This window comes from Gobio gobio (assembly GCF_949357685.1).
Source record: "Gobio gobio genome assembly, chromosome: 6".
NCBI classification, from domain to species: Eukaryota; Metazoa; Chordata; class Actinopteri; order Cypriniformes; family Gobionidae; genus Gobio; species Gobio gobio.
Window position 1 is genome coordinate 58,785,491 of NC_137102.1, and position 25,726 is coordinate 58,811,216.

The window sequence follows — 25,726 nt, forward strand, 5'->3', positions numbered from 1 at the left end:
AAGGGCTTAGCTTATTATAAAAGCCCATCAAAACCTGTGTTGGCCTCTCCTTGGGCCAAGGACATTACAGCAGCACAGATAATCTGAACGTGCTGTTCATTAATATATGTTGTAAAAACTAAGATTATTGGAGTACGTATTACAAGGAAATGCCAGTTCAGTTTTTCTACTTACAAATTTCACTTTTAATTCAATGTAAATTGTGAACTGTAAATCTTTACACCAAATTTTGTTTCAGTGAGTGTTGCTTCGATGTACAGTATTATCTAAAGGTCTGTGACCACTTGTGAAAAACGCCTTTTTAATACACATTATTAATTGCAAATACTGTTTAAAGCTGAAACATGAACTTGGATCAGTGACTGTTAACTAAAACTATTAAAAATCAATAAATAAATCTGAAATAAAATATAAAAATTTGATGGAAAATAATAATTATTTAATTAATTATTTTTATTTAACCAAAAAAATTATTAAAAATAGTTCCCATTAATTGAAATAAATCTGAAATAAAATATAAATATTGGATGAAAAATTATTATTATTTAGTTAATTATTTGTACAATTATAAAATTGTTAAATTTAGCTAATTGAAATAAATCTGAAATAAAATACAATATAAATATTATATTAAAAATAATTATATATTCCATTATTTTTTATTGTTAACTATTGTTAAAAAAATTGTTTTTAATTAATTAAAATACATTTCAATTAATAAAATATCAATTAAATTAAAAATGCATTATTTAGTTAATTGTTTTTACAATTATAACATTGAAAAAAAACGAATACATTTTTATTTCATTAATTAAAATAAATCTAAAATAAAATAAAGATAAGATAAGAATAATTATTATTTAGTTAATTATTTGATTAATTATAAAACCTTTGCTAACTAAAAAAAACTATTAAAAATACATTTCATTAATAAATCTGAAATAAAATATAAAAAATGTATAAATTTGATTTAAAAAATAGGTATTAAAATTATTTTAGCTATTAGTTAATTAAAATTAATCTAAAATAAAATATTAATATTAATGAAAATTAATTATTATTTAGATCATTATTTTTTACAATTATAATATTGTTGCTAACTAAAAAATAAAACGATTAAAAATTGTTTTCATTTAAATAAATCTAAAAAAATTAAGTAATCTTAAAAAAAGTTGAAATTAAAAGAAAATTGTAATTGACATACCAAAATTACTAACTGAAATAAATATAAATTATAAAGCTAAATAGATTTTTTTTAATTGTTAAAATATAATGAAATGACAAAAAAACAACAAAGCAACCTTGAAATTAAACATTAAATACTGTAATAATACATACATAATGTTAAATATCACTGATGTGAAATTGTGCATGTTGTCTCTTTTGCTTTACTGACAGCAGAAGTGGAGCTCAGCTCCTCATGATCATGTTCTCCAGCAGGATTTGAGATCCAAAGAGCATCTCGAGCTTCAGCGGATAAAGAAAACCTGACCATATGTACAAAGATCACATCACTGACACTCATTTACATACATTTAACTAGAGCACACACATGTCTCCGCACCATAACTTTTCTGTGTCGTTCAAGATTCTACTACTTTGTTTATTTCCAGGTTTAAATGGAGAAAAAAATCCCAGATTTTCATGGTGGACTGAAACCTGGAGGTGAGATCTTTCTAATCTCAGATGTACAGAAGCATGTTCAGATTAAGACCCCCGTCTGTTCGCCTGTTCTTAAATTAGACACATCTCTCCTGAGCTCAAGACCAATATGGTGTTTCTAAACAACATGTCCACAACCTTCTCCATTCATTTATTCATTTATTGAGATTTCCTATTCGTGTGCATGAGGTTTTTTTAAAGGTGCACGAAGTTAAACTTAATTTCATATGATTAGTACTTTTGGCATAATGATAAAATCTGAACAAAAAGTTCTGTTTTATTCTACGTTAGTTTGATCCAGGTTGAGATCACATGACCAGCAGGATCTGGCTGACTTTACCTTAGTGACCCTCTTTATGTTGAGGAATAAATGAATAATGAGTGAAAAATGCATGTGAATAGAGTATTTCTATAATCAGCCAATGAAAATGACTAGTACACCATAGTGCATAAGTACATAGTGCATAAGTACATAGTGCATAAGTACAGAGTCCATAGTATTTAGTGCATAAGTACATAGTGCATAGTGCATAAGTACATAGTGCAAAGTGCATAAGTACATAGTGCATAGTACATAATGCATAGTACATAGTGCATAAGTACATAGTGCATAATTACACAGTGTATAAGTACATAGTGCATAGTATATAGTGCATAAGTACATAGTGAATAGTACATAGTGCATAAGTACATAGTGTATAAGTACAAAGTGCATAGTACATAGTGCATAAGTACATAGTGTATAAGTACAAAGTGCATAGTACATAGTGCATAAGTACATAGTGTATAAGTACATAGTGCATAGTACATAGTGCATAAGTACATAGTGCATAGTACATAGTGCATAAGTACATAGTGTATAAGTACATAGTGCATAGTACATAGTGCATAAGTACATAGTGCATAAGTACATAGTGTATAAGTACATAGTCCATAAGTACAGAATCCATAAGTACATAATGCATAAGTACACAGGGCATAGTGCATGAGTACATAGTGTATAAGTACATAGTGTATAAGTACATAGTGCATAGTCCATAAGGACAGAGTCCATAAGTACATAGTGCATAGTGTATAAGTACATAGTGCATAGTGTATAGGTACATAGTGCATAGTGTATAAGTAAATAGTGTATAAGTACATAGTGTATAAGTGTGCATAGTGTATAAGTACATAGTGCATAGTCCATAAGTACAGAGTCCATAAGTACATAGTGCATAGTACTTATACACTATGCACTATGTACTTAAGCACTATGTACTTATACACTATGCACACTTATGCACTATGTACTTATACACTATTTACTTATACACTATGCACTATGTACCTATACACTATGCACTATGTACTTATGTACTAATGCACTATGCACTATGTACTTATACACTATGCACTATGTACCTATACACTATGCACTATGTACTTATGTACTTATGCACTATGCACTATGTACTTATACACTATGTACTTATACACTATGCACTATGTACTTATACACTATGTACTTATACACTATGCACTATGTACCTATACACTATGCACTATGTACTTATGTACTTATGCACTATGCACTATGTACTTATACACTATGCACTATGTACTGTTGGGGTAACAGCTTAGGACCCAGGACCAGTAGTGAAAAAATGAAGACCAGGAGTCAGGAGTCAGATTAATTAAAGAAAATTTTACTGAAGAATAGTTTGCAGTTTCATCAGCAGAAGCCAGCTCAAGAGGAGTTCGTAGGCCGCGCTCCCTCCAACAGTCTCCCCGCCTCCGTCTAACGTACATACAATTTTCTGAACAGTTATACTGTTTTCAAGGTCTAGACACGTCATTACTGCCATGTGGAATGATTTTGATTGGTTCTAACAACATGCAACGTAAGCAACTTTCCACACGTAGACAGATAGGAGCATATATCTCTAAAAATGCGTAGACTTGATGTCGCCCAGGCCCAGATTAGTCCCCAGTGACCTCGGAGGTCATAGAAAAGACGCCTCCAAGTCTAGAATCGTCTGCCGAAAGGACCATCTCCAATACTGGATCTGCACAGAATCATGAGACGCACACACAAAGTTTCCCAGAAAAACAGTTTCCATCAAGGTCGGGACATCTTAACTAACTATCAACAAAGCTTCTCCAAAACATGCTGATACTACATTTAGTACAGAAGTGACTTTATTCTATAAAGAAAGAAAAGTATCAGAGAGGTACATTTCTCCCCAAAAGAGTCCCCAAAGAATCCCATAGATGTTTCAGGGATGACCCCGGGGGGTCACCTCAGGAAGACATATAGTTAACATATGCTGATCTCGTTTGACTCCCTGGAGTGTTATTACTACACCAAGGACATCTGCCTGCCAGCACGTCTTGACACAGACATCAGAGCTGGATTCAAAAGCACAGAGCAACTAAAACACTACAATATTCAAAATCACTCCTTGAATATAGAGAACTGATTTATCAAATGTAGGACACTGTTATAACTTGATTATCATTCATTCTTATTTTAATATTGAGCATAAAATCATTCTTGAAGGATATGTGTCTGATGAAGAGACAAGTGATGTTTGGCTTGACCCTTGACCCTTCAGTACTTATACACTATGCACTATGCACTATGTACTTATGCACTATGCACTTATGCACTTTGTACTTATGCACTATGTACTTATACACTATGCACTATGTACTTATGCACTATGCATTATGTACTTATACAATATGTACTTATGCACTATGCACTATGTACTTATACACTATGTACTTATGCACTATGCACTATGTACTATGTACTTATACACTATGTAGTTATGCACTATGTACTTATGCACTATGCACTATGTACTATGTACTTATACACTATGTACTTATGCACTATGTACTTATGCACTATGTACTTATACACTATGTACTTATGCACTATGCACTATGTACTTATGCATTATGCACTATGTACTTATTTACTATGCACTATGTACTTATGCTCTATGTACTTATACAGTATGCACTATGTACTTATGCACTATGTACTTATGCACCATGCACTATGTACTTATGCACTATGCACTATGTACTTATGCACTATGTACTTATGCATATGCACTATGTACTTATGCACTATGCACTATGTACTTATATACTATGTACTTTTACACTATGTACTTATGCACTATGTACTTATGCACTATGCACTATGTCCTTATACACTATGCACTATGTACTTATGCACTATGCACTATGTACTTATGCACTATGTACTTATGCACTATGCACTATGTACTTATGCACTATGCACTATGTACTTATACACTATGCACTATGTACTTATACACTATGCACTATATATCAATATAGTAATATATATTATGTACTTAAACAAATGTACTAATGTACTAATGCCCTATTTACTCAACCGTGTAGTCACTGATGGATAGTAACTGATTACATGTGATCTGAATTACGTAAATGAATGTAATAATTGAAAATATGAATTTATAATGAATAAAAAACTATTTTTTTATATATTTATTCATTAATAATAAAGGTTAAGGCTGCAGTTTCATGTTAAAGGTAAAAGTTCTTTACTATTTTTAAATCCCATTCTTTTCTTTTCTCTTTAATCAGTGGAGAAGATCGAGTTGTTCCTGCTCGTGGGGGGGTATTTGAGCTCCAGCTCCATCTGCTGGTGAGTATAGAGAAGTACAGCATAGAGTCTCAACAGCTGAACATCATGATTATCATTCTGAAGAACATCTGATGTTACATTCATTCTGAATATTTTATAACTGTATGCATCATTAGTGTATCGTGTGTGCAGTTCAAATACAGCTAACATGGAGATGCATCATTTTGATTTTAAGAATTGTTTTGTGAACGATGAGAGGCTAAATTCCACATGGCTGCCCGTCCTGAAATGATTGAGTGGATATTAATGGATGGCTGTGAGGTTTGGGGTCAGTGTTTGTCCTGACAGGAAAACCCCAGGCTCAGCATATCTCTAAATTCACTCTCGTCCATTATGAAGTCGTCTCAGCGATTGACAAAACCATTCCAGGACGATTTTATGATGTTTATGGCTATACATCCGACAGACTGTCTCTGAGTCAGTGCAGAAGAGCACGTCAAACCCTAAAGCTCTTTTAAAATCTGGGATGTTTATTTTATTTTATTTTTTTATGGCCTTGCAAAGCCTAACCGCAAACCACTGCATTATTTCAGCTTCAATAATAATCATAAGTATTATTGTAATATATTATTATTATTAATCATTTTTATATTACATTTTATTCACAACATTATAATTATTATATAAATTATAATCATAATAATTATCATTATTGTAGTTATTTTTATTAATTTTAATTGTAATCATAATTTTATCATTATTATATTAATAATTGTTATTTTAGTTATTTGTTTTAATGATATTAAATCATTATTATTGTAATTATATTATTATTATGAACATTATTATTTTAATTATAATATCATAGTAATAATTATCATATTATATTAATTTAATTTTAATACAAAAATTACCATTAGTTATTATTTTAATATTTGCTCTTTTAATTACTCTTTTAATTATAATATTATAAGTATTATTATATTTCTTTTTAATGTTATTGTTATCAATAACAATTATTATTTTTGTTGTTAATAATAATAAATTATATAATAATATTTATTATAATTATAGTTATTTTTGTATAAAGTGGGATTTTAATTCTAATATTATAATAATAATTATATACTTAATACTTGTTATTGTTGTCATTTTAATTATAAATTTGTATTGTTAGTAGCAATAATTATTATTATTCATGTTGAATAATTATTATTGTAATTATATTATTATTAACATATTTTTTAATTATAATGCTAAAGTAATTATTTCATTAACTGTATTATTTTGTTGTTAATTATTATTATTATATATTAATATTAACAATATTTACTATTTTTATTATTATGAAACATTCAAAAAGATTTGAGGGTCCAATGTTAAAATGTATGCAATAATATATGCACTGTAAAAAATGACTGTGATTTTAACGGTATTTTACTGTAAAAATGCTACGGTGAAAACAGTTAATTGGTTAACAGAAAGTTTCCGTACTATATACGGTGAATAACTGTAATAGATCTTACCTTACATTTCATTTTTAAAACGGTAAAATACCGTTAAATTTACAGTTTTTGGAAGTGAAAAAGAACAAGTCATTGTGTAATTTACAGTGAAAACCCGTAAATTGACATTGCCAGAATTCCCTGCGTGACACTTCAAATTTGATGTATTTTCATTGCAATAACTATGTTTCTTCTTTGTTTTTTTCTAATCAGTTATGTACATTAGGGTTTTATGTTACATCTGATGTTGTTAAATTAATGTTTATTGCATTTTTTTGCATTCACGTGTGTTACCATGATGGTGTTTAGTGTTTGTGTGAATGACACTGAGCTCTTCTATATTTTAGTATTGTCCTAAAAGCTGCTTGTGATGGGCTTTGATTCATCATGTGATTCTCATCTCGACTGTGATTGGTGGTTGTCCGTATATATCGTAGGTACATAACAGATATTAGTATTTCAATAGGTTGGTAATTTAACATTATTTCAGTTAATGAAATATGATATTATTATTATTATGTATCATTAAAAAAAATAGTGGGTTGAAGAATGTTAAAATTTATGCAATTACATATGGAGAAAATACCATATTTTGCCATTTATTGTGGGAGTGAATTTGCCTTTGTTTTACAGGTTTCAAGTAGTTGCAATTTATAAATAATTGGTATTAAATTTACCAATAAAAATAAAATAACTGATAAAAAAAATGTGTTTCCTTGTATGTACTGTTATGTAAAGAAACATTACATGACTAATTTCCTGGCCTATATAGACTGAAAATGTCATATTAGATGTGCGAAACACACACATGCACCTCACAGAGCCTGCGGAGTACTAAACAGATGACATCATCAAACAGAACCCCGAGCCAATCAGAGAGCAGCAGGAAATGTGTCTCCACCAATCACAGAGCTCCAGGAGACAGAGGGATGAGCCTCTGCTCACAGACGCAGTCCAGAGCTCTGAGCAGCTGTGAGAGAGAGAGAGAGAGAGAGAGAGAGAGAGGGAGAGAGAGAGAGAGAGAGAGAGAGAGAGAGAGAGAGAGAGAGAGAGAGAGAGAGAGAGAGAGAGAGAGAGAGAGGAGAGAGAGAGAGAGAGAGAGAGAGAGAGAGAGAGAAGAGAGAGAGAGAGAGAGAGAGAGAGAGAGAGAGAGAGAGGGAGAGAGAGAGAGAGAGAGAGAGAGAGAGAGAGGAGAGAGAGAGAGAGAGAGAGAGAGAGAGAGAGAGAGAGAGAGGAGGAATTTACAGAGGAGAGATTGTGTCAGACAGGGATGCTGTTGCTAGGGAACAGAGAGGAGACGTCCATCTTTTGCAGCTTGTTCCACATAGAGCAAAAGCACAGGGAAAGGATCTCAATCCACAGCGGAGGGAAATAAAAGCTTTTCCAGGGAACCATACAGAAGGAGAACGACGGAAAGAAGGGGCGGAGCCTCCAGGTGATATTACGTAATCCGGACCGGGATTATGTGCTGGTCTTCCTTCTGCCATTCAGGGATGAATGATAAAAGCCTGACAGCTGCACAACGGGAACATATATGTCCTCAGTTCTGCTTAATAATGGCAGTGCAGAGATACTGAGAGCTTGTTTTTGGGGACTGTCCTGAAATCCTCCACCCTCTCTTTGTCCGAGGAGAAGCTCAGACGTGCCCGGCTTCACACTTCAACATCCTCATCTAAGACACGCATGATGGATTTAATCAAGAGCTGAGATATCAACACACTGAGACCTCAAAACCTGCGGAGGAAACTCTCTTCTGCTGTAAGTATTACTGTCATAAAGTGATATTTCTGAGTCAGCAGGACATTCAGTGAGAAACCGTTGGATTGATGTGGAATTGATTGGATGCTGACAGGTGGTTGGAGGGATAGGGGTTATATAGGGGATGTCAGTGAAAAACTAAAATACAATTGTTTCAGATCTGCAGCAAGTTATTATATTTTAATGAAAGATTACAGATCTATCTGTCTGTCTATCAGTTTATCTATCTATCTATCGTCTGTCTGTCTGTCTGTCTGTCTGTCTGTCTATCTATCTATCTATCTATCTATCTATCTATCTGTCTGTCTGTCTGTATATCTGTCTGTCTGTCTGTCTGTCTGTCGATCTACCTATCGCTATCTGTCTTTCTATCTATCTATTTGTCTATCCACCTACCTACCTATCATCTGTCTGTCTATCTATCTGTCTGTCTGTCTATCCACCTACCTACCTACCCACCTATCATCTGTCTGTCTGTCTATCAGTCTATCTGTCTGTCTGTGTATCTGTATGTCAGTCAGTCATTCTGCCTGTCAGTTTTTTTTGTCTGTCAGTCGATCGTTTTTCTGTCTGTTCGTCTGTCTGTTCGTCTGTCGGTCGTTCTGTCTGTCTGTTGTTCGTCTGTCTGTCTGTTGGTCATTCTGTCTGTCTGTTGTTCGTCTGTCTGTCTGTTGGTCATTCTGTCTGTCTGTTGTTCATCTGTCTGTCTGTCTGTCTGTCTGTCTGTCTGTCTGTCTGTCGGTCAGTCTGTCTGTTGGTCGGTCTGTCTGTTGGTCGGTCTGTCTGTTGTTCGTCTGTCTGTTGTTCGTCTGTCTGTTGTTCGTTCTGTCTTTCTGTTGGCCATTCTGTCTTTCTGTCTGTCTGTTGGTCGGTCTGTCTTTTGGCGGTTCTGTCTGTCTGTCGTTCGTTCAGTCTTTCTGTCAGTCATTCTCTGTCTATCTGTTGGCAGGTCAGTCTGTCTGTCTGTCTGTTGTTCGTCTGTCTGTATGTTGGCCGTTCTGTCTGTCTGTTGGCCGTTCTGTCTGTCTGTTTGTTTGTTCTGTCTTTCTGTTGTTCGTTCTGTCTGTCTGTTGTTCGTCTGTCTGTCTGTTGGTCATTCTGTCTGTCTGTTGTTCGTCTGTCTGTCTGTTGGTCATTCTGTCTGTCTGTTGTTCATCTGTCTGTCTGTCTGTCTGTCTGTCTGTCGGTCAGTCTGTCTGTTGGTCGGTCTGTCTGTTGGTCGGTCTGTCTGTTGTTCGTCTGTCTGTTGTTCGTCTGTCTGTTGTTCGTTCTGTCTTTCTGTTGGCCATTCTGTCTTTCTGTCTGTCTGTTGGTCGGTCTGTCTTTTGGCGGTTCTGTCTGTCTGTTGTTCGTTCAGTCTTTCTGTCAGTCATTCTCTGTCTATCTGTTGGCAGGTCAGTCTGTCTGTCTGTCTGTTGTTCGTCTGTCTGTATGTTGGCCGTTCTGTCTGTCTGTTGGCCGTTCTGTCTGTCTGTTTGTTTGTTCTGTCTTTCTGTTGTTCGTTCTGTCTGTATGTTGGCCGTTCTGTCTGTCTGTTGGCCGTTCTGTCTGTCTGTTGTTCGTTCTGTCTTTCTGTTGGTTATTCTGTCTGTCTGTCGGTCAGTCTGTCTGTTGGTCGGTCTGTCTGTTGGCCGTTCTGTCTGTCCGTTGTTCGTTCAGTCTTTCTGTTGGTTATTCTGTCTGTCTGTCGGTCAGTCTGTCTGTTGGTCTGTCTGTTGGTGGGTATGTCTGTTGGCCGTTCTGTCTGTCTGTTGTTTGTCTGTCTGTTGTTCGTTCTGTCTTTCTGTCTGTCTGTTGACAGGTCAGTCTGTCTGTCTGTCATTCTGTCTGTCTGTCTGTCGATCTACCTATCGTCTATCTGTCTTTCTATCTATCTATTTGTCTATCCACCTACCTACCTATCATCTGTCTGTCTATCTATCTGTCTGTCTGTCTGTCTATCCACCTACCTACCTACCCACCTATCATCTGTCTGTCTGTCTATCAGTCTATCTGTCTGTCTGTGTATCTGTATGTCAGTCAGTCATTCTGCCTGTCAGTATTTTTTGTCTGTCAGTCGCTCGTTTTTCTGTCTGTCTGTCTGTCTGTTCGTCTGTCTGTTCGTCTGTCGGTCGTTCTGTCTGTCTGTTGTTCGTCTGTCTGTCTGTTGGTCATTCTGTCTGTCTGTTGTTCGTCTGTCTGTCTGTTGGTCATTCTGTCTGTCTGTTGTTCATCTGTCGGTCTGTCTGTCTGTCGGTCAGTCTGTCTGTCGGTCAGTCTGTCTGTTGGTCGGTCTGTCTGTTGTTCGTCTGTCTGTTGTTCGTCTGTCTGTTGTTCGTTCTGTCTTTCTGTTGGCCATTCTGTCTTTCTGTCTGTCTGTTGGTCGGTCTGTCTTTTGGTGGTTCTGTCTGTCTGTTGTTCGTTCAGTCTTTCTGTCGGTCATTCTCTGTCTATCTGTTGGCAGGTCAGTCTGTCTGTCTGTCTGTTGTTCGTCTGTCTGTATGTTGTTCGTCTGTCTGTCTGTTGGCCGTTCTGTCTGTCTGTTGGCCGTTCTGTCTGTCTGTTTGTTTGTTCTGTCTTTCTGTTGTTCGTTCTGTCTGTATGTTGGCCGTTCTGTCTGTCTGTTGGCCGTTCTGTCTGTCTGTTGTTCGTTCTGTCTTTCTGTTGGTTATTCTGTCTGTCTGTCGGTCAGTCTGTCTGTTGGTCGGTCTGTCTTTTGGTGGTTCTGTCTGTCTGTTGTTCGTTCAGTCTTTCTGTCGGTCATTCTCTGTCTATCTGTTGGCAGGTCAGTCTGTCTGTCTGTCTGTTGTTCGTCTGTCTGTTGTTTGTTCTGTCTTTCTGTTGTTCGTTCTGTCTGTATGTTGGCCGTTCTGTCTGTCTGTTGGCTGTTCTGTCTGTCTGTTGTTCGTTCTGTCTTTCTGTTGGTTATTCTGTCTGTCTGTCGGTCAGTCTGTCTGTTGGTCTGTCTGTTGGTGGGTATGTCTGTTGGCCGTTCTGTCTGTCTGTTGTTTGTCTGTCTGTTGTTCGTTCTGTCTTTCTGTCTGTCTGTTGACAGGTCAGTCTGTCATTCTGTCTGTCTGTTGGTCATCTGTCTGTTGGTCGTTCTGTCTGTCTGTCTGTCAGTCTGTCTGTTGGTCGGTCTGTCTATTGGCCGTTCTGTCTGTCTGTTCGTCTGTCAGTCATTCTGTCTGTCTGTTGTTCGTCTGTCTGTCTGTTGGTCATTCTGTCTGTTGGTCTGTCCGTTGGTCGGTCTGTCTCTTTGTCTGTCGATCAGTCTGTCAGTTGGTTGGTCTGCCTGTTGGCCGTTCTGTCTGTCTGTTGCTTGTCTCTGTCTGTTGTTTGTTCTGTCTTTCTGTTGTTCATTCTATCTGTCGGTCAGTCTGTCTGTTGGTCTGTCTGTTGGTCGGTCTGTCTTTTGGTGGTTTTGTCTGTCTGTTGTTTGTCAGTCTGTCTGTCTGTCTGTCTGTCTGTCTGTTGTTCATTCTGTCTTTCTGTTGTTCGTCTGTCTGTTGTTCGTTCTGTCTTTCTGTTGTTTGTTTTGTCTGTCTGTCCGTTCTGTCTGTCTTTTGTTCGTTCTGTCTTTCTGTTGGTCTGTCTGTTGGTGGGTATGTCTGTTGGCCGTTCTGTCTGTCTGTTGTTCGTTCTGTCTTTCTGTCGGTCATTCTCTGTCTGTCTGTTGGTCACCTGTCTGTTGGATGTTCTGTCTGTTTGTCTGTCTGCTGGTCAGTCTGTTCATCTGTCTGTCTGTCTGTCGGTCAGTCTGTCAGCCGTTCTGTCTGTCTGTCATTCTCTGTCTCTCTGTTGGTCGTCTGTCTGTTGGACGTTCTGTCTGTCTGTCTGTCTGTCTGTCTGTCGGTCAGTCTGTCGGCCGTTCTGTCTGTTTGTTGTTAAGCTGTCTGTCTGTCTGTTTATCTGTCTGTCTGTCTGTCTGTCGGTCGGTAGGTCTGTCGGCCGTTCTATCTGTCTGTTGGTCGGTCTGTCTATTGGCCGTTCTGTCTGTCTGTTGTTCGTCTGTCTGTTGGTCGTTCTGTCTTTCTGTTGGTCATTCTGTCTGTCTGTTGGTCGGTCTGTCGGTCGTTCTGTCTGTTGTTTGTCTGTCTGTTGTTCATTCTGTCTTTCTGTTGTTCGTCTGTCTGTTGTTCGTTCTGTCTTTCTTTTGTTTGTTCTGTCTGTCTGTCTGTCTGTCTGTCTGTCTGTCTGTCCGTTCTGTCTCTTTTGTTCGTTCTGTCTTTTTGTTGGTCTGTCTGTTGGTGGGTATGCCTGTTGTTTGTTCTGTCTGTCTGTTGTTTGTTCTGTCTTTCTGTCGGTCATTCTCTGTCTGTTGGTCATCTGTCTGTTGGACGTTCTGTCTGCTGGTCAGTCTGTTCATCTGTCTGTCTGTCGGTCAGTCTGTCGGCCGTTCTGTCTGTCTGTCATTCTCTGTCTGTCTGTTGGTCATCTGTCTGTTGCACGTTCTGTCTGTTTGTCTGCCTGCTGGTCAGTCTGTTCATCTGTCTGTCTGTCTGTCGGTCAGTCTGTCGGCCGTTCTGTCTGTCTGTTGTTCAGCTGTCTGTCTGTCTGTCTGTTCATCTGTCAGTCAGTCTGTCTGTTGGTCGGTCTGTCTATTGGCCGTTCTGTCTGTCTGTTGTTCATCTGTCTGTTGGTCGTTCTGTCTTTCTGTTGGTCATTCTGTCTGTCTGTTGGGTTGGTCTGTCGGTCGTTCTGTCTGTCTGTCGGTCATCCTCTGTCTGTCTGTTGGTCACCGGTCTGTTGGACGTTCTGTCTGTTTGTCTGTCTGCTGGTCAGTCTGTTCATCTGTCTGTCTGTCTGTCGGTCAGTCTGTCGGCCGTTCTGTCTGTCTGTTGTTCAGCTGTCTGTCTGTCTGTTCATCTGTCAGTCAGTCTGTCTGTTGGTCATCTGTCTGTTGGACGTTCTGTCTGTTTGTCTGTCTGCTGGTCAGTCTGTTCATCTGTCTGTCTGTCGGTCAGTCTGTCGGCCCTTCTGTCTGTCTGTCATTCTCTGTCTGTCTGTTGGTCATCTGTCTGTTGGACGTTCTGTCTGTTTGTCTGCCTGCTGGTCAGTCTGTTCATCTGTCTGTCTGTCTGTCGGTCAGTCTGTCGGCCGTTCTGTCTGTCTGTTGTTCAGCTGTCTGTCTGTCTGTTCATCTGTCAGTCAGTCTGTCTGTTGGTCGGTCTGTCTGTCTGTTGGCCGTTCTGTCTGTCTGTTGTTCTGTCTTTCTGTTGGTCATTCTGTCTGTCTGTCGGTCGTTCTGTCTGTTGTTCGTCTGTCTGTTGGTCGTTCTGTCTTTCTGTTGGTCATTCTGTCTGTCTGTTGGTCGGTCTGTCTGTCGTTCTGTCTGTCTGTCGGTCATTCTCTGTCTGCCTGTTGGCAGGTCAGTCCGTCTGTCTGTTCATTTTTCTGTCTGTCTGTCGGTCTGTCTGTCTGTTGGTCGGTCTGTCTGTTGGCCGTTCTGTCTGTCTGTTGGTCGGTTGGTCGGTTGGCCGTTTTGTCTTTCTGTCTATCTATTTGTCTGTCAGTCAATCTGTCTATCTATATTTCTGTCTGTGTTCGTCTGTCTGTCGTTCGTTCATTTTATCTGTCTGTCTGCCTGTCTAATCGGCTGTCTGTCACTTCGTCTGTCTGTCTGTCTGTCGGTCGATCGGCCTGTCTGTGTCTGTCTGTCGATGTCAATGTTGATTTCAAATTGAGTGACTTGGTGTTTAGGGGAGAGTGTTGCAAACTATAAACATTCCTCGCTGATTGCTTATTTAACATGTTGTCAATGAGAAATAATTAAGAATTTTTTTTTGTTGGTCCATATAGCCTCTTGTAAATGTGTTAATCTTCTGTAATTGATTGTGTTAATCAGTGCGATCGGGAGCAGAGGATGGGAACCACTGAAGCCACTTTACGCATGGAGAACATGGAGGTAAAAGATGAGTGGCAAGACGATGATTTCCCACGGTAAGCCCTTCAGCCGCTGTTTGACTAACCTTCAGTCGCTCTCCAGCTAACAATGAGCATTGATTTGGTGTCAGTGGGAAACTAGTCTCACGGTCTACAGTTGGCATACCTGTGCACAGTATGGGAATCTTCTGTACAACATTTAGTAAATGTGCAGTTTACAGCAGAGCACACTGCATCAGATACTGTATCCCATAATGCAATGTGCCAGGTTTGACATGCAGCATAGTGAGGTTGAAATGACAGCATTTTTGCATAGACTTTGACATAAAGAAGAGCTTAAGAGTTCATGTGGATTGCAGCAACACATTGAAAGAGACGTTACATTTTTTGGGTTTTTTTAAGCATTTTTCTTGTAAAACATACTCCAAAAATCGTTGTTTTATTTACAACTTTGAAACTAGTTCAATTTGTAAGTGAATTTGAACAAGCCCTTACTGTATGTATTCTTAAAATTCAATATTTGCACAAACGGTACTGCTATTGATCTATATATCGATCATATTTATGATGATTTCAGAGGCATTAGAAGGCAGAAGTTGCTAATAAGCAGACACAGCGAGCCCAGACATGTTATTGTAAACCCATGAACATGTATGATACCCATGGGGCTTGTTATGCATCAGTTATTATCATCCACATTGCAGACGTCTTTGATTTCTGATCAATAATGTGCGCTACAGAGTATGTGGAGCTGAGTGCATGTTATCTGCACTTGAAGGAGAAATGAAGGTGAATGATGGCGTAGTCAGTCCAAGATCAGCAGTTCAAGTGTGTTTGGTGCGATGCATGTGGTACATGATGACATAAAGAGAGCAGACACACCCCCTTTACATCATAATGCATTACCATTTATGGGCAAATATAAGGTCATCAGTGTTGCCATGACAATGAGGGTATAAAAGACAGAGGATGGTGAATAATTGATTATGTGAGTGTGCTAGAGCACATTATCTTATAAAACCGTGCTGAACAAAATTGCTATTTAATGGCTGCATAAAACTTTTTCTCTGATGAACCTTATTGTGTTTCAGCTTTTATTAATAATTTCACATTACAAGCTTTTACTCCTAAACATATGCTTCACATGGTAACTGGTTTTCGATTCCCAAGCAATGCATGAACTGATAACCTGAATGCAATTTCTGCCAAATGCATAAATGTAAATGCAAATGTAAGGTTTAAAAGGCTACTTTATGGCTCAGGTCATTTAAAATTGATAAAATAACAGTTAAAATAACACCTGCTTTCAATTACTTTTGCATTCAGTGTACTGAAAGATTACCATATTCATGTACCATATTTAAAAAGCAATCATATCTTATATGGTGCATGTGCAAAGAATAGTACTTTTTATTAGTGTCACACTTTTTAAACTTAAGAAAGTTACTTTTTTTAAAGTAATGCGGGTAGCACTTTAGTTTAGAGCCCATAACTATTAACTAGTGTCTTATTATCATTCATATTACTGGGATATTGTCTGTTTATTAGTACTTATAAAGCCCATAGTAATGCCTTATTCTGCATGATCATATTCTAAATCCCTTAATCACCCAATACATAAACTTCACAACTACCTCACTAACTATTAAAAAGCAGTAATTAGGAGTTTATTGAGGTAAAAGTCGTAGTTAATAGTGAGAATTGGACCCTAATCTGATAGTGATTAAAAGTAAAGTAAGCACTGCATGTTATATTTATAATAAATTATTTATATATTGTTTTGAGTAAATCAAACGAGTAGCTCTTAGATGATTGTATCCCTTGAGAGAGTCCTAACATTTTCAGTTACTCCCTAAAGTGCTTTGCTTATATGGGTGTAACAGTGCATCATGTCATAATATATCACAATACAAAACTGCAACATGTATCTTGGATAGTTCACCCAAAATGAAAATTACTGTGTGAGCTATTTTCTTCAAGTTTCTTCAAGTACTACATTAAACTGCTATATAATGTTGAATATAATGTATAATAAAGCAATGGGGGATTATTTGTGTGTCTTATGTTACTACCAGTAAAAAGTGGCCTACATTATTTTAGTGTGTATTCACACCAAGTGCAAATCGTGTGCCTTGTTGGCAAGTTCACACTCGCTACGCCTAACAATGCCTGGTTGGGACAAACAAGATTAAAGAACATGCACAGATTTCAACATCTTCAGTGATGTAGTCAGTAAAGCATAAGGCTTGTGAAACAAGGTTTTGACGCGATCGACCCGGGTTCGAATCCGCCTTTTGCAGAGCTCGCTCTTCTCTCTTTTCCATCACGTATCACATCAGAAAGGCATTTACTTTCGATAAAAATAAGAAAATGTTCTAAAAGTGGAAATAAAGAGCCTAACGAAATGTTTAATAATAATAAAAGCATTTATTGGGTAGGGTTAGGGGTCGGTGTAGGTAGGGCTTTTATTGTCCCATTAAGGCAGCATCCATTTAATCATTTTAATAAATATAATCATTTACACGATGTTATTATTGCATCCTGTTAATGTACAACAATACTGAGGTGCAAATAGTATGCATCTGTCAAAATAAAGTATAAATTACATACATTTAATTACTATTTACACATATTGCAAAGAACTTGCACTTAGTGCAAATAGCCAATGCTATTGTTGTTAACATTTTACCTTATGCCTTGGAGTATCACAATAATATCGTATCGTGAGTTCAGTATCGTGATTTACACTCACCTAAAGGATTATTAGGAACACCTGTTCAATTTCTCATTAATGCAATTATCTAATCAACCAATCACATGGCAGTTGCTTCAATGCATTTAGGGGTGTGGTCCTGGTCAAGACAATCTCCTGAACTCCAAACTGAATGTCAGAATGGGAAAGAAAGGGGATTTAAGCAATTTTGAGCGTGGCATGGTTGTTGGTGCCAGACGGGCCGGTCTGAGTATTTCACAATCTGCTCAGTTACTGGGATTTTCACGCACAACCATTTCTAGGGTTTACAAAGAATGGTGTGAAAAGGGAAAAACATCCAGTATGCGGCAGTCCTGTGGGAGAAAATGCCTTGTTGATGCTAGAGGTCAGAGGAGAATGGGCCGACTGATTCAAGCTGATAGAAGAGCAACTTTGACTGAAATAACCACTCGTTACAACCGAGGTATGCAGCAAAGCATTTGTGAAGCCACAACACACACAACCTTGAGGCGGATGGGCTACAACAGCAGAAGACCCCACCGGGTACCACTCATCTCCACTACAAATAGGAAAAAGAGGCTACAATTTGCACAAGCTCACCAAAATTGGACAGTTGAAGACTGGAAAAATGTTGCCTGGTCTGATGAGTCTCGATTTCTGTTGAGACATTCAGATGGTAGAGTCAGAATTTGGCGTAAACAGAATGAGAACATGGATCCATCATGCCTTGTTACCACTGTGCAGGCTGGTGGTGGTGGTGTAATGGTGTGGGGGATGTTTTCTTGGAACACTTTAGGCCCCTTAGTGCCAATTGGGCATCGTTTAAATGCCACGGCCTACCTGAGCATTGTTTCTGACCATGTCCATCCCTTTATGACCACCATGTCCCCATCCTCTGATGGCTACTTCCAGCAGGATAATGCACCGTCACAAAGCTCCAATCATTTCAAATTGGTTTCTTGAACATGACAATGAGTTCACTGAACTAAAATGGCCCCACAGTCACCAGATCTCAACCCAATAGAGCATCTTTGGGATGTGGTGGAACGGGAGCTTCGTGCCCTGGATGTGCATCCCACAAATCTCCATCAACTGCAAGATGCTCTCCTATCAATATGGGCCAACATTTCTAAAGAATGCTTTCAGCACCTTATTGAATCAATGCCACGTAGAATTAAGGCAGTTCTGAAGACGAAAGGGGGTCAAACACAGTATTAGTGTGTGTTCCTAATCATCCTTCAGGTGAGTGTATATTGAACCTTGGCATAAGGTTACTAGTTATTTAGTTACATTTTATGGAAAGTAATGTGTTGCGTTACTTTTGCATTTATTTTCTGGGGATTGCTTGTTTGTTTTTAACAGAAGAAAAAAAAAAGTTATATTTTTGGCAAATGTAAAGGCCAAAAGTGAAATGAATAAGTCTCAGGTTGAACATGTGTACAGTAGCTCTGCTGCCGTTCTGGATTACAGAAGATAAACGCAGTAGAAGAAAGCTCAACACTTACTTCAGCAATACAAACAAACAAATTAAACACAAATGTTGCTTATTCGTATGATTGAATTGGATCATCAAAGACATTGGTTAATAAAATGAGAGTAAGTCCATAAAGTACATTTGTATACTTTAACATATCTAGTCTAGAACTACAGTACTACCCCGATACTGGTGATAATCGCTTAACAGATATCAGTGCAGCAGAAAGTTTCCTATCGCTCAGTTCTTTATTTCTTCTGCTGCACTCTCTCATTAAACAGCACGTCCCCTGACACTGCACAGACTGCTGGGTAATTACACACTGTGTGGGTTTGTTCAGAGATCCGGTGTTGAATGTAGTTTGTCAGCTAGACTACCACCCGTTCCATTCTGGGATGCGCAAACACGTCAGAGAGAGACGGGATAAATGTTGCCTTTACTCCTGGTGAAACACAAACTGCTATTGTTCATGGCTTGACACATGTGAATTCATCATTTATGTGTTCGGTTTACCAGTGACCTTTGTGTGAGCTGAAACCAACTTTAAATAATGATCATGATCATTTATTAAACTTGAGGTTGTGGTTTGTTAGCTATCCTTGTACTGTGTTCATTTGTCACAGAGAATTGAGGATGCATGACCCTTTTCAGTTGACTAGTAAGCAACCACTTAAAAAACACCCAGAACACGTACACAATCACCACCCTAATAATAATAATAAATATAGCTGTGAGCATCAATAATCAGGGTTCAAGCGTTTAAGGCCTTTAATGCATACTTAGCAAGCATGTAACAACTTAGATCATAGATGGAAAAGACTATTTACAGCCAATGCAGGCAATTTACCATAGGAAATATATGGTTTTTAAGCCTTTTTAACAGTTATAGCGCCACCCTCATAAAAGTTTGCATGCTTGTGAAGTTTCCAATTTTCGTTTAGGAGTTATAGGCTTTCGTATGCAGTTGACCACACCCATTTTCTAAATGACCCTGTTATAGCAACCCAAAGTTTAACATTATTATTGATCTAGAGAGTCCAGGGAAATGCTGCATTGGTTTTATTCGGATAAAAAAAAACTTTTATTAAAAAAACCTAGGACTAGCTCGCAAAAAGTATATTATTTAATGAACTATTTGATTGACAGCAGTGGTTCTTGAGGCAAAGTTGTTCCGTATGAAATTGTTCTATCAAATTATATGAATATTGTGTGTATGTGTGAAACACCTCGTGATTACTGAGGCGTAAAACTCGTTAGCACCACCTAGTGGCCGATTTCTTTCAAAATTCGATGAGTCGAACATGCCCACCAAGTTTCGTTTCGCTCAGCCTCCGTTAACTTTGTCTAATAGGTGCTCAAACTTCAATGGCCGATGGCGGCCATGTTTTTGGAGATTTGCAAATGTCCTCATTTTCCATTATGGAACCTTGGACAAAGACAGTGCATGCCAATTTTCAAGTCAATTGGACAAATGGTTGGGTGGTTATAGCCGTTTTCATGTTTTTTCCCAGTTATAGCGCCAACAAGTGTCCAATTGCCGCAATTTTTATTTTACTGCGACCAAAGATTGAGCTTATACATATGTGTACCGAGTTTGGTGAAAATATCTCCATTTTAGTAAAAGTGGCTCTGCCCACATTGAACATTTGACCGTGAATCAAAATATCGTCTACCTTAATCACCTAAAATTATTTTGTTAATTATTTATATTCAGAGAATCTTTCTGCACTGGTTTGGTTCCGATCGGGTGGGATAACCTGGGACTAGTTTGCAAAAGTAGGTTTTGGACAAAATTCAAAATTGCGAAAAAATTGGATACGGATATTAAATCGGAAATATACGGTTTGTCCGTCTTGAGCCACGGATTCCATTGATATAAGACAATTGAGTCAATCGGACTAATGGTTGGGTGGTTAAAGCCATTTTCATGTTTTTTCCCCTGTTAAAGCGCCAACAATCGCTGTGACCAAACATTTGAGCTCATACATATGTGTACCTTGAAAATAACTCATTGCGGTCACAAGTTATAGCCATTTTAGTAAAGGTGGCTCTTCCCACTTCGAACATTTTGGCGCCCCTTAGCGACCGTGAATAAAAATTTTGTGTACCTTAATCACCTAAAATACTTTTGATAATTATTTATATTCAAACTCCAGAGAATCTTTCTGCACTGGTTTGGTTCCGATCGGGTGAATAACCTAAGACTAGTTTGCAAAAGTAGGTTTTGGACAAAATTCAAAATGGCGGAAAAAATTTAATACGGAAATGAAATCGGAGATATACCGTCCGTCTTGAGCCACGGATTCCAATGATATCAGACACTTGAGTCAGTCAGACTAATGGTTGGGTGGTTATAGCCATTTTCATGTTTTTTTCCCAGTTATGGCGCCAACAATCACTGTGTACCTTGAAAATAACTCATTGCGGTCACAAGTTATAGCCATTTTAGTAAAAGGGGCTCCACCCACTTCAAACATTTTGGTGCCCCTTAGCGACTGTGAATAAAAATTTCAACTTTTTTGGGATAATTATTTATATTCAGACTCCAGAGAATCTTTCTGCACTGGTTTGGTTCAGATCGGGTGAATAACTTAGGAATAGTTTGCAAAAGTAGGTTTTGGACAAAATTCAAAATGGCGGAACATTTTTCAGGGCGGAAATTAAATCGGAGATATACGGTTTGTCCGTCTTGACCCACGGATTCCAATGTTATAAGACACCTGAGTCAATCAGACTAATGGTTGGGTTGTTTTAGCCATTTTCATGTTTTTTCCAAGTTATAGCACCAACAATCGCTGTGACCAAACATTGAACTCATTCATATGTGTACCTTGAAAATATCTCATTCTGGTCACAAGTTATAGCCAGTTTAGTAAAGGTGGCTCCGCCCACTTCGATCATTTTGGCACCCCTTAGCGACATGAATCAAAATTTCACCGTTTTTTGGGATAATTATTTAAATTCAGTCTCCAGAGAATCTTTCTGCACTGGTTTGGTTCCGATCGGGTGAATAACCTGGGACTAGTTAGCAAAAGTAGGTTTTGGACAACATTCAAAATGAAATGTTGAAATCGAAGATATACGGTTTGTCCATCTTGAGCCACGGATTCCCATGATATAAGAGTCTACGACAAACGTTACGAGTTGTGAGCGATTTCAAACTTTAAATTGCTGTAGCGCCCCCTATTGGCCGATTGGGGTGATATCACGTCAGTCTCTCCCCAAATTGAGACCTACCATCTGTCCAAGTTTCAAGTCTCTAGGCCTTAGGGTTTGGTTTAACTCAACACCCAATTATGATTGTGGTTCACTTGTCTCATTATTGTGAATTTATGAAGTGTTAATGTGTGTATTTTGGTGTTGTGGTCGTCTGGGTTCATTTACAGGCCTCTTCCTGAAGACGGGGATTTAGACGGACTCACTGACAACACTTGTAAGTTCTCAGTGCATCTGAAATTGCATTGATAATGGCATATAAAAAGCTGTACTTGAGAAAGATAATCCACAGAATTTATTAGACGACATTAGATGAAGACCTGGCCAAGTTAAGAGATAGTTAGTTAACAGAATAAATAAAAAAATTGCCCTTATATAATCCCAATTCCATAAATTAGCCATATAAAACAAACCCTGTACTGAGCAAAACGTTCTTTCTGATGTCTGAATGCTTCTTCTTGTATAAATGTGTTTCTCTGCAGCTCATCATGGCGCTCTGACGGCTGATCATCTAGAGTCTGTCCGGCAAAAGCGCCGCACGCTGATCGCTCCGGATATTAACCTGTCGCTGGACAAAAGCGAAGGTTCAGTCCTTTCTGACGACTTCCTGGAAACCCCAGACGACCTGGACATAAACGTGGACGACATCGACACGCCGGATGATGACTCTCTCGGCTCCCTCAACAACGGCAACGAGCTGGAATGGGAAGGTCCGTCAGTTTGACAAATCAAATGCACACTAGATTTAAAAAAAGACAGACTCTGAAGTTGGCTTGAGAAAGAAGTTTGAAGGTTTACAGTTTGAAGTTTAAAGTAGTTTTAAAATTTAAAGTTTCAATGTCTTGAACGCAGTCTATCAGAAAAACTGATGTTTCTAACATGAATTAGCACATTGCTAACATGTTGCTAACATGATTTATCAGGTTGTTAGCAGGATTAGAATGTTGCTAGCATTATTTAACATTTTGTTAGCATGATTAACATTTTGTTAACATGATTAACATTTTGTTAACATGATTAACATTTTGTTAACATGATTAACATTTTGATAGCATGATTTATCATTTTTGTTAACATGATTAGCATGTTGATAGCATGATTTAACATTTTGTTAGTATGATTAGCATGTTGCTAGCATTATTTAACATTTTGTTAGCATGATTAGCATGTTTGGTAACATTATTTAACATTTTGTTAGCATTATTAGCATGTTTGCTAGCATGGTTTAACATTTTGTTTGCATGATTAGCATTTTGCTAACATTTTTTTATATTTTTGTTAACATTATTAGCATTTTGCTAGCATTATTTAACATTTTATTAGCATGATTAGCATTTTGCTAGCAGGATGTAACATTTTGTAAACATGATTTAACACATTGTTAACATGTTGTTGGCATTACTCCATGTTAGCATGATTTATCAGTTTTCTAGCAAGATTTAAGATGCTATCATGTTTCTAGCATTATTTAACACATTGCTAGCATTTTGGTGGCATTATTAGCATTTTTTGCTAACAAAATTTAACACATTGCTAGCATTTTGCTAACATGATTTATGTTGATAACATGATTAGCACATTGTTAGCATTAGTTAGGACATTGCTAGCATGTTGGTGACATTATTTAGCACAATGTTAACATGATTTAGCACAATGCTAGTTTGATTTAACATTTTAATGGCATGATTAGCATGTTGTTAGCATGATATACATGTTGCCATTATATAACATTTTGTGTGCATGATTAGCATGTTGCTACCAGGATTTAACATTTTGTTAGCATTATTAGCATTTTGCTAGCATTATTTAGCATTTTTGTTAGTATGATTAGCATTTTGCTAGCAAGATTTAACACTTTGTTAGCATGATTTAACACATTTTAACATGTTGTTGGATTGATTCCATGTTAACATTATTTATCAGTTTGCTAGCAAGATTTAAGATGCCTGCATGTTTCAAGCATGTTGATGTCATTATTAGCATTTTTGGTTAACGAAAACACATTGCTAGCATTTTGCTAACATGATTTATGTTAATAACATGATTAGCACATTGTTAGCATTATTTAGGACATTGCTAACATGTTGGTGGCATGATTTATCACAATGTTAGCATAATTTAGCGCAATGCTAGCTTTATTTAGCATGTTAATGGCATGATTAGCATTTTGTTAACATTATATGCATGTTGTGAGCTAGATTAAACACATTGCTAACCTGTTGCTAACATTATTTAACATTTTGTTAGCATGATTAGCATGTTGCTAGCAGGATTTAACATTTTGTTAGCATTATTTAGCACATTGCTAATATTATTAAGCACATTGATAGCACGTTGGTGGCATGATTCCATGTTAGCATTATCAGTTTGCTAGTGAGATTTAAGATGCTAGCATGATTTAACACATTGCTAACCTATTGCTACCATTATTAACATGATTTACATTTTGTTTGCATGATTATCATGTTGCTATTGTAACCCCTCCTGTTTGAACCGCCCTCTCCAAGCGGGACTCGAACTCGGGTCCACCGGCATGAGAGTTGGACGCTCTAACAAGGAGGCTAAAGGCTGCAACCCCTAGTGTCAGTCGCTAGAGCGTCCCTTGAGATCAGAGGAGTGAGCTTTACTCGCACAGCAACTACTAGCTGGCCTCCGTTACACTAGCATGATTTAACATTGCTAGCATGATTTAGCTTGCATGATTTAGCTAGCCTGACGTCGTCATACTCAATTCTAGTCAGAATATGAGTCTGCTCCTGCTCCGTTGGGCTGTGATAACCGAACCAGGAAAGCCCTCAATTGGATAGACCTACAACCAATCAGAGCAACGGAGCGACGCATAACATTAGTCGTCAAATGTCAACAGAACTCAACTGCACTGTGTTGCCATGTCCGCGGGTTGAAGCGACCCCAATTATGTGATATACAGACCCAGGAATGCGAATTTTAGCTGCCAGCCCTGCCAAAATAACACATATTTTACCCCCCAAATGCTTTTTTTCTCCGGAGAACCCCCCCGGGAAGCTATTGGGTTAGTTTTTGGCTAGTTTTGAGTAGCAATTGGGCGGGTTTCGTTGTAAAAACTTGGCAACCCTGTCTGCACGCACGCTGGAATAAGTAACGTTAGAAGAAAAAGATGCGCTTTGCCGGTGATGTAAAAAAAAGAATTTAATGACACACAGAGTACTTACCAACACCATCATCGTTTCTGAGAGAAATAGTGAAGGTGAACGCATATACGAACAAGTTCTCCGTTTAGGATTAGAACAAACTCAACCCAAGCGGCTTTGATGACGTGGATGATTACGTTACTGTTTATCATCCGTCCATCATCATCTAAAGCCCGCCCTGATGATTTCATTGGTCCGAACAGTTTCTGTTCCTCTACGGATCAAGTCCAGACCGAACTGCTCGAGTTAAAATGTTGTGGGCGGGGCTAAGTTCGGCTGGCATCCTGGCTATGGTTTAGCATTTGTCTCTGAATAATAATAATAAGTTTAGCATTTCTGCTCTCTCATGGCTCAGGACTGTTGTGTGTTCCAGATGACACTCCAGTGGCCAGTGCGAAGGGTTCTGGTGCTGATGGAGGGGAGGGCGCGGGCCGGCTGTGGAGGACGGTGATCATCGGAGATCAGGAGCACCGGATAGACATGCAGGTGATCAGGCCGTACCTGCGCGTCGTCACACACGGAGGTCAGTAGAACACCTGAACACACAGCTCAAGGTCATAGAGACAGAGCGACAAGCGTCATAATCTGAAGGCCACGCCCACCGGGGGGAAAACAATCAAACCGTCTCCATTGACTTTGCATTGTGTGAGGCTGCCTCCTTGTCATTTCGGACCTATAACAAAAAACAGAACAATGTCTAAAAGCTGATATGTGACAAGGTGTACAGCAAAC

The 25,726-nt window shown here is 38.1% G+C and overlaps 1 protein-coding gene across 2 annotated transcripts in view; it reads left to right on the plus strand.

Annotated features, from left to right (window-relative positions):
- Positions 1-8,001: 8,001 nt before the first annotated feature.
- Positions 8,002-25,726, plus strand: part of atcayb (ATCAY kinesin light chain interacting caytaxin b) — a gene marked incomplete at both ends in the record, with an annotated part of 36,362 nt that continues 18,637 nt past the window's right edge. Inside the window, 5 exons of one of the 2 annotated variants that reach the window (XM_079820554.1) lie at positions 8,002-8,556; positions 14,384-14,478; positions 21,995-22,041; positions 22,307-22,534; positions 25,368-25,517. In XM_079820554.1, coding sequence (XP_079676680.1) covers positions 14,402-14,478; positions 21,995-22,041; positions 22,307-22,534; positions 25,368-25,517 — 502 coding nt within the window. Of the gene's footprint in view, positions 8,557-14,383; positions 14,479-21,994; positions 22,042-22,306; positions 22,535-25,367; positions 25,518-25,726 lie in introns of those variants that run through there. The other variant, XM_079820555.1, reaches the window with a different exon arrangement.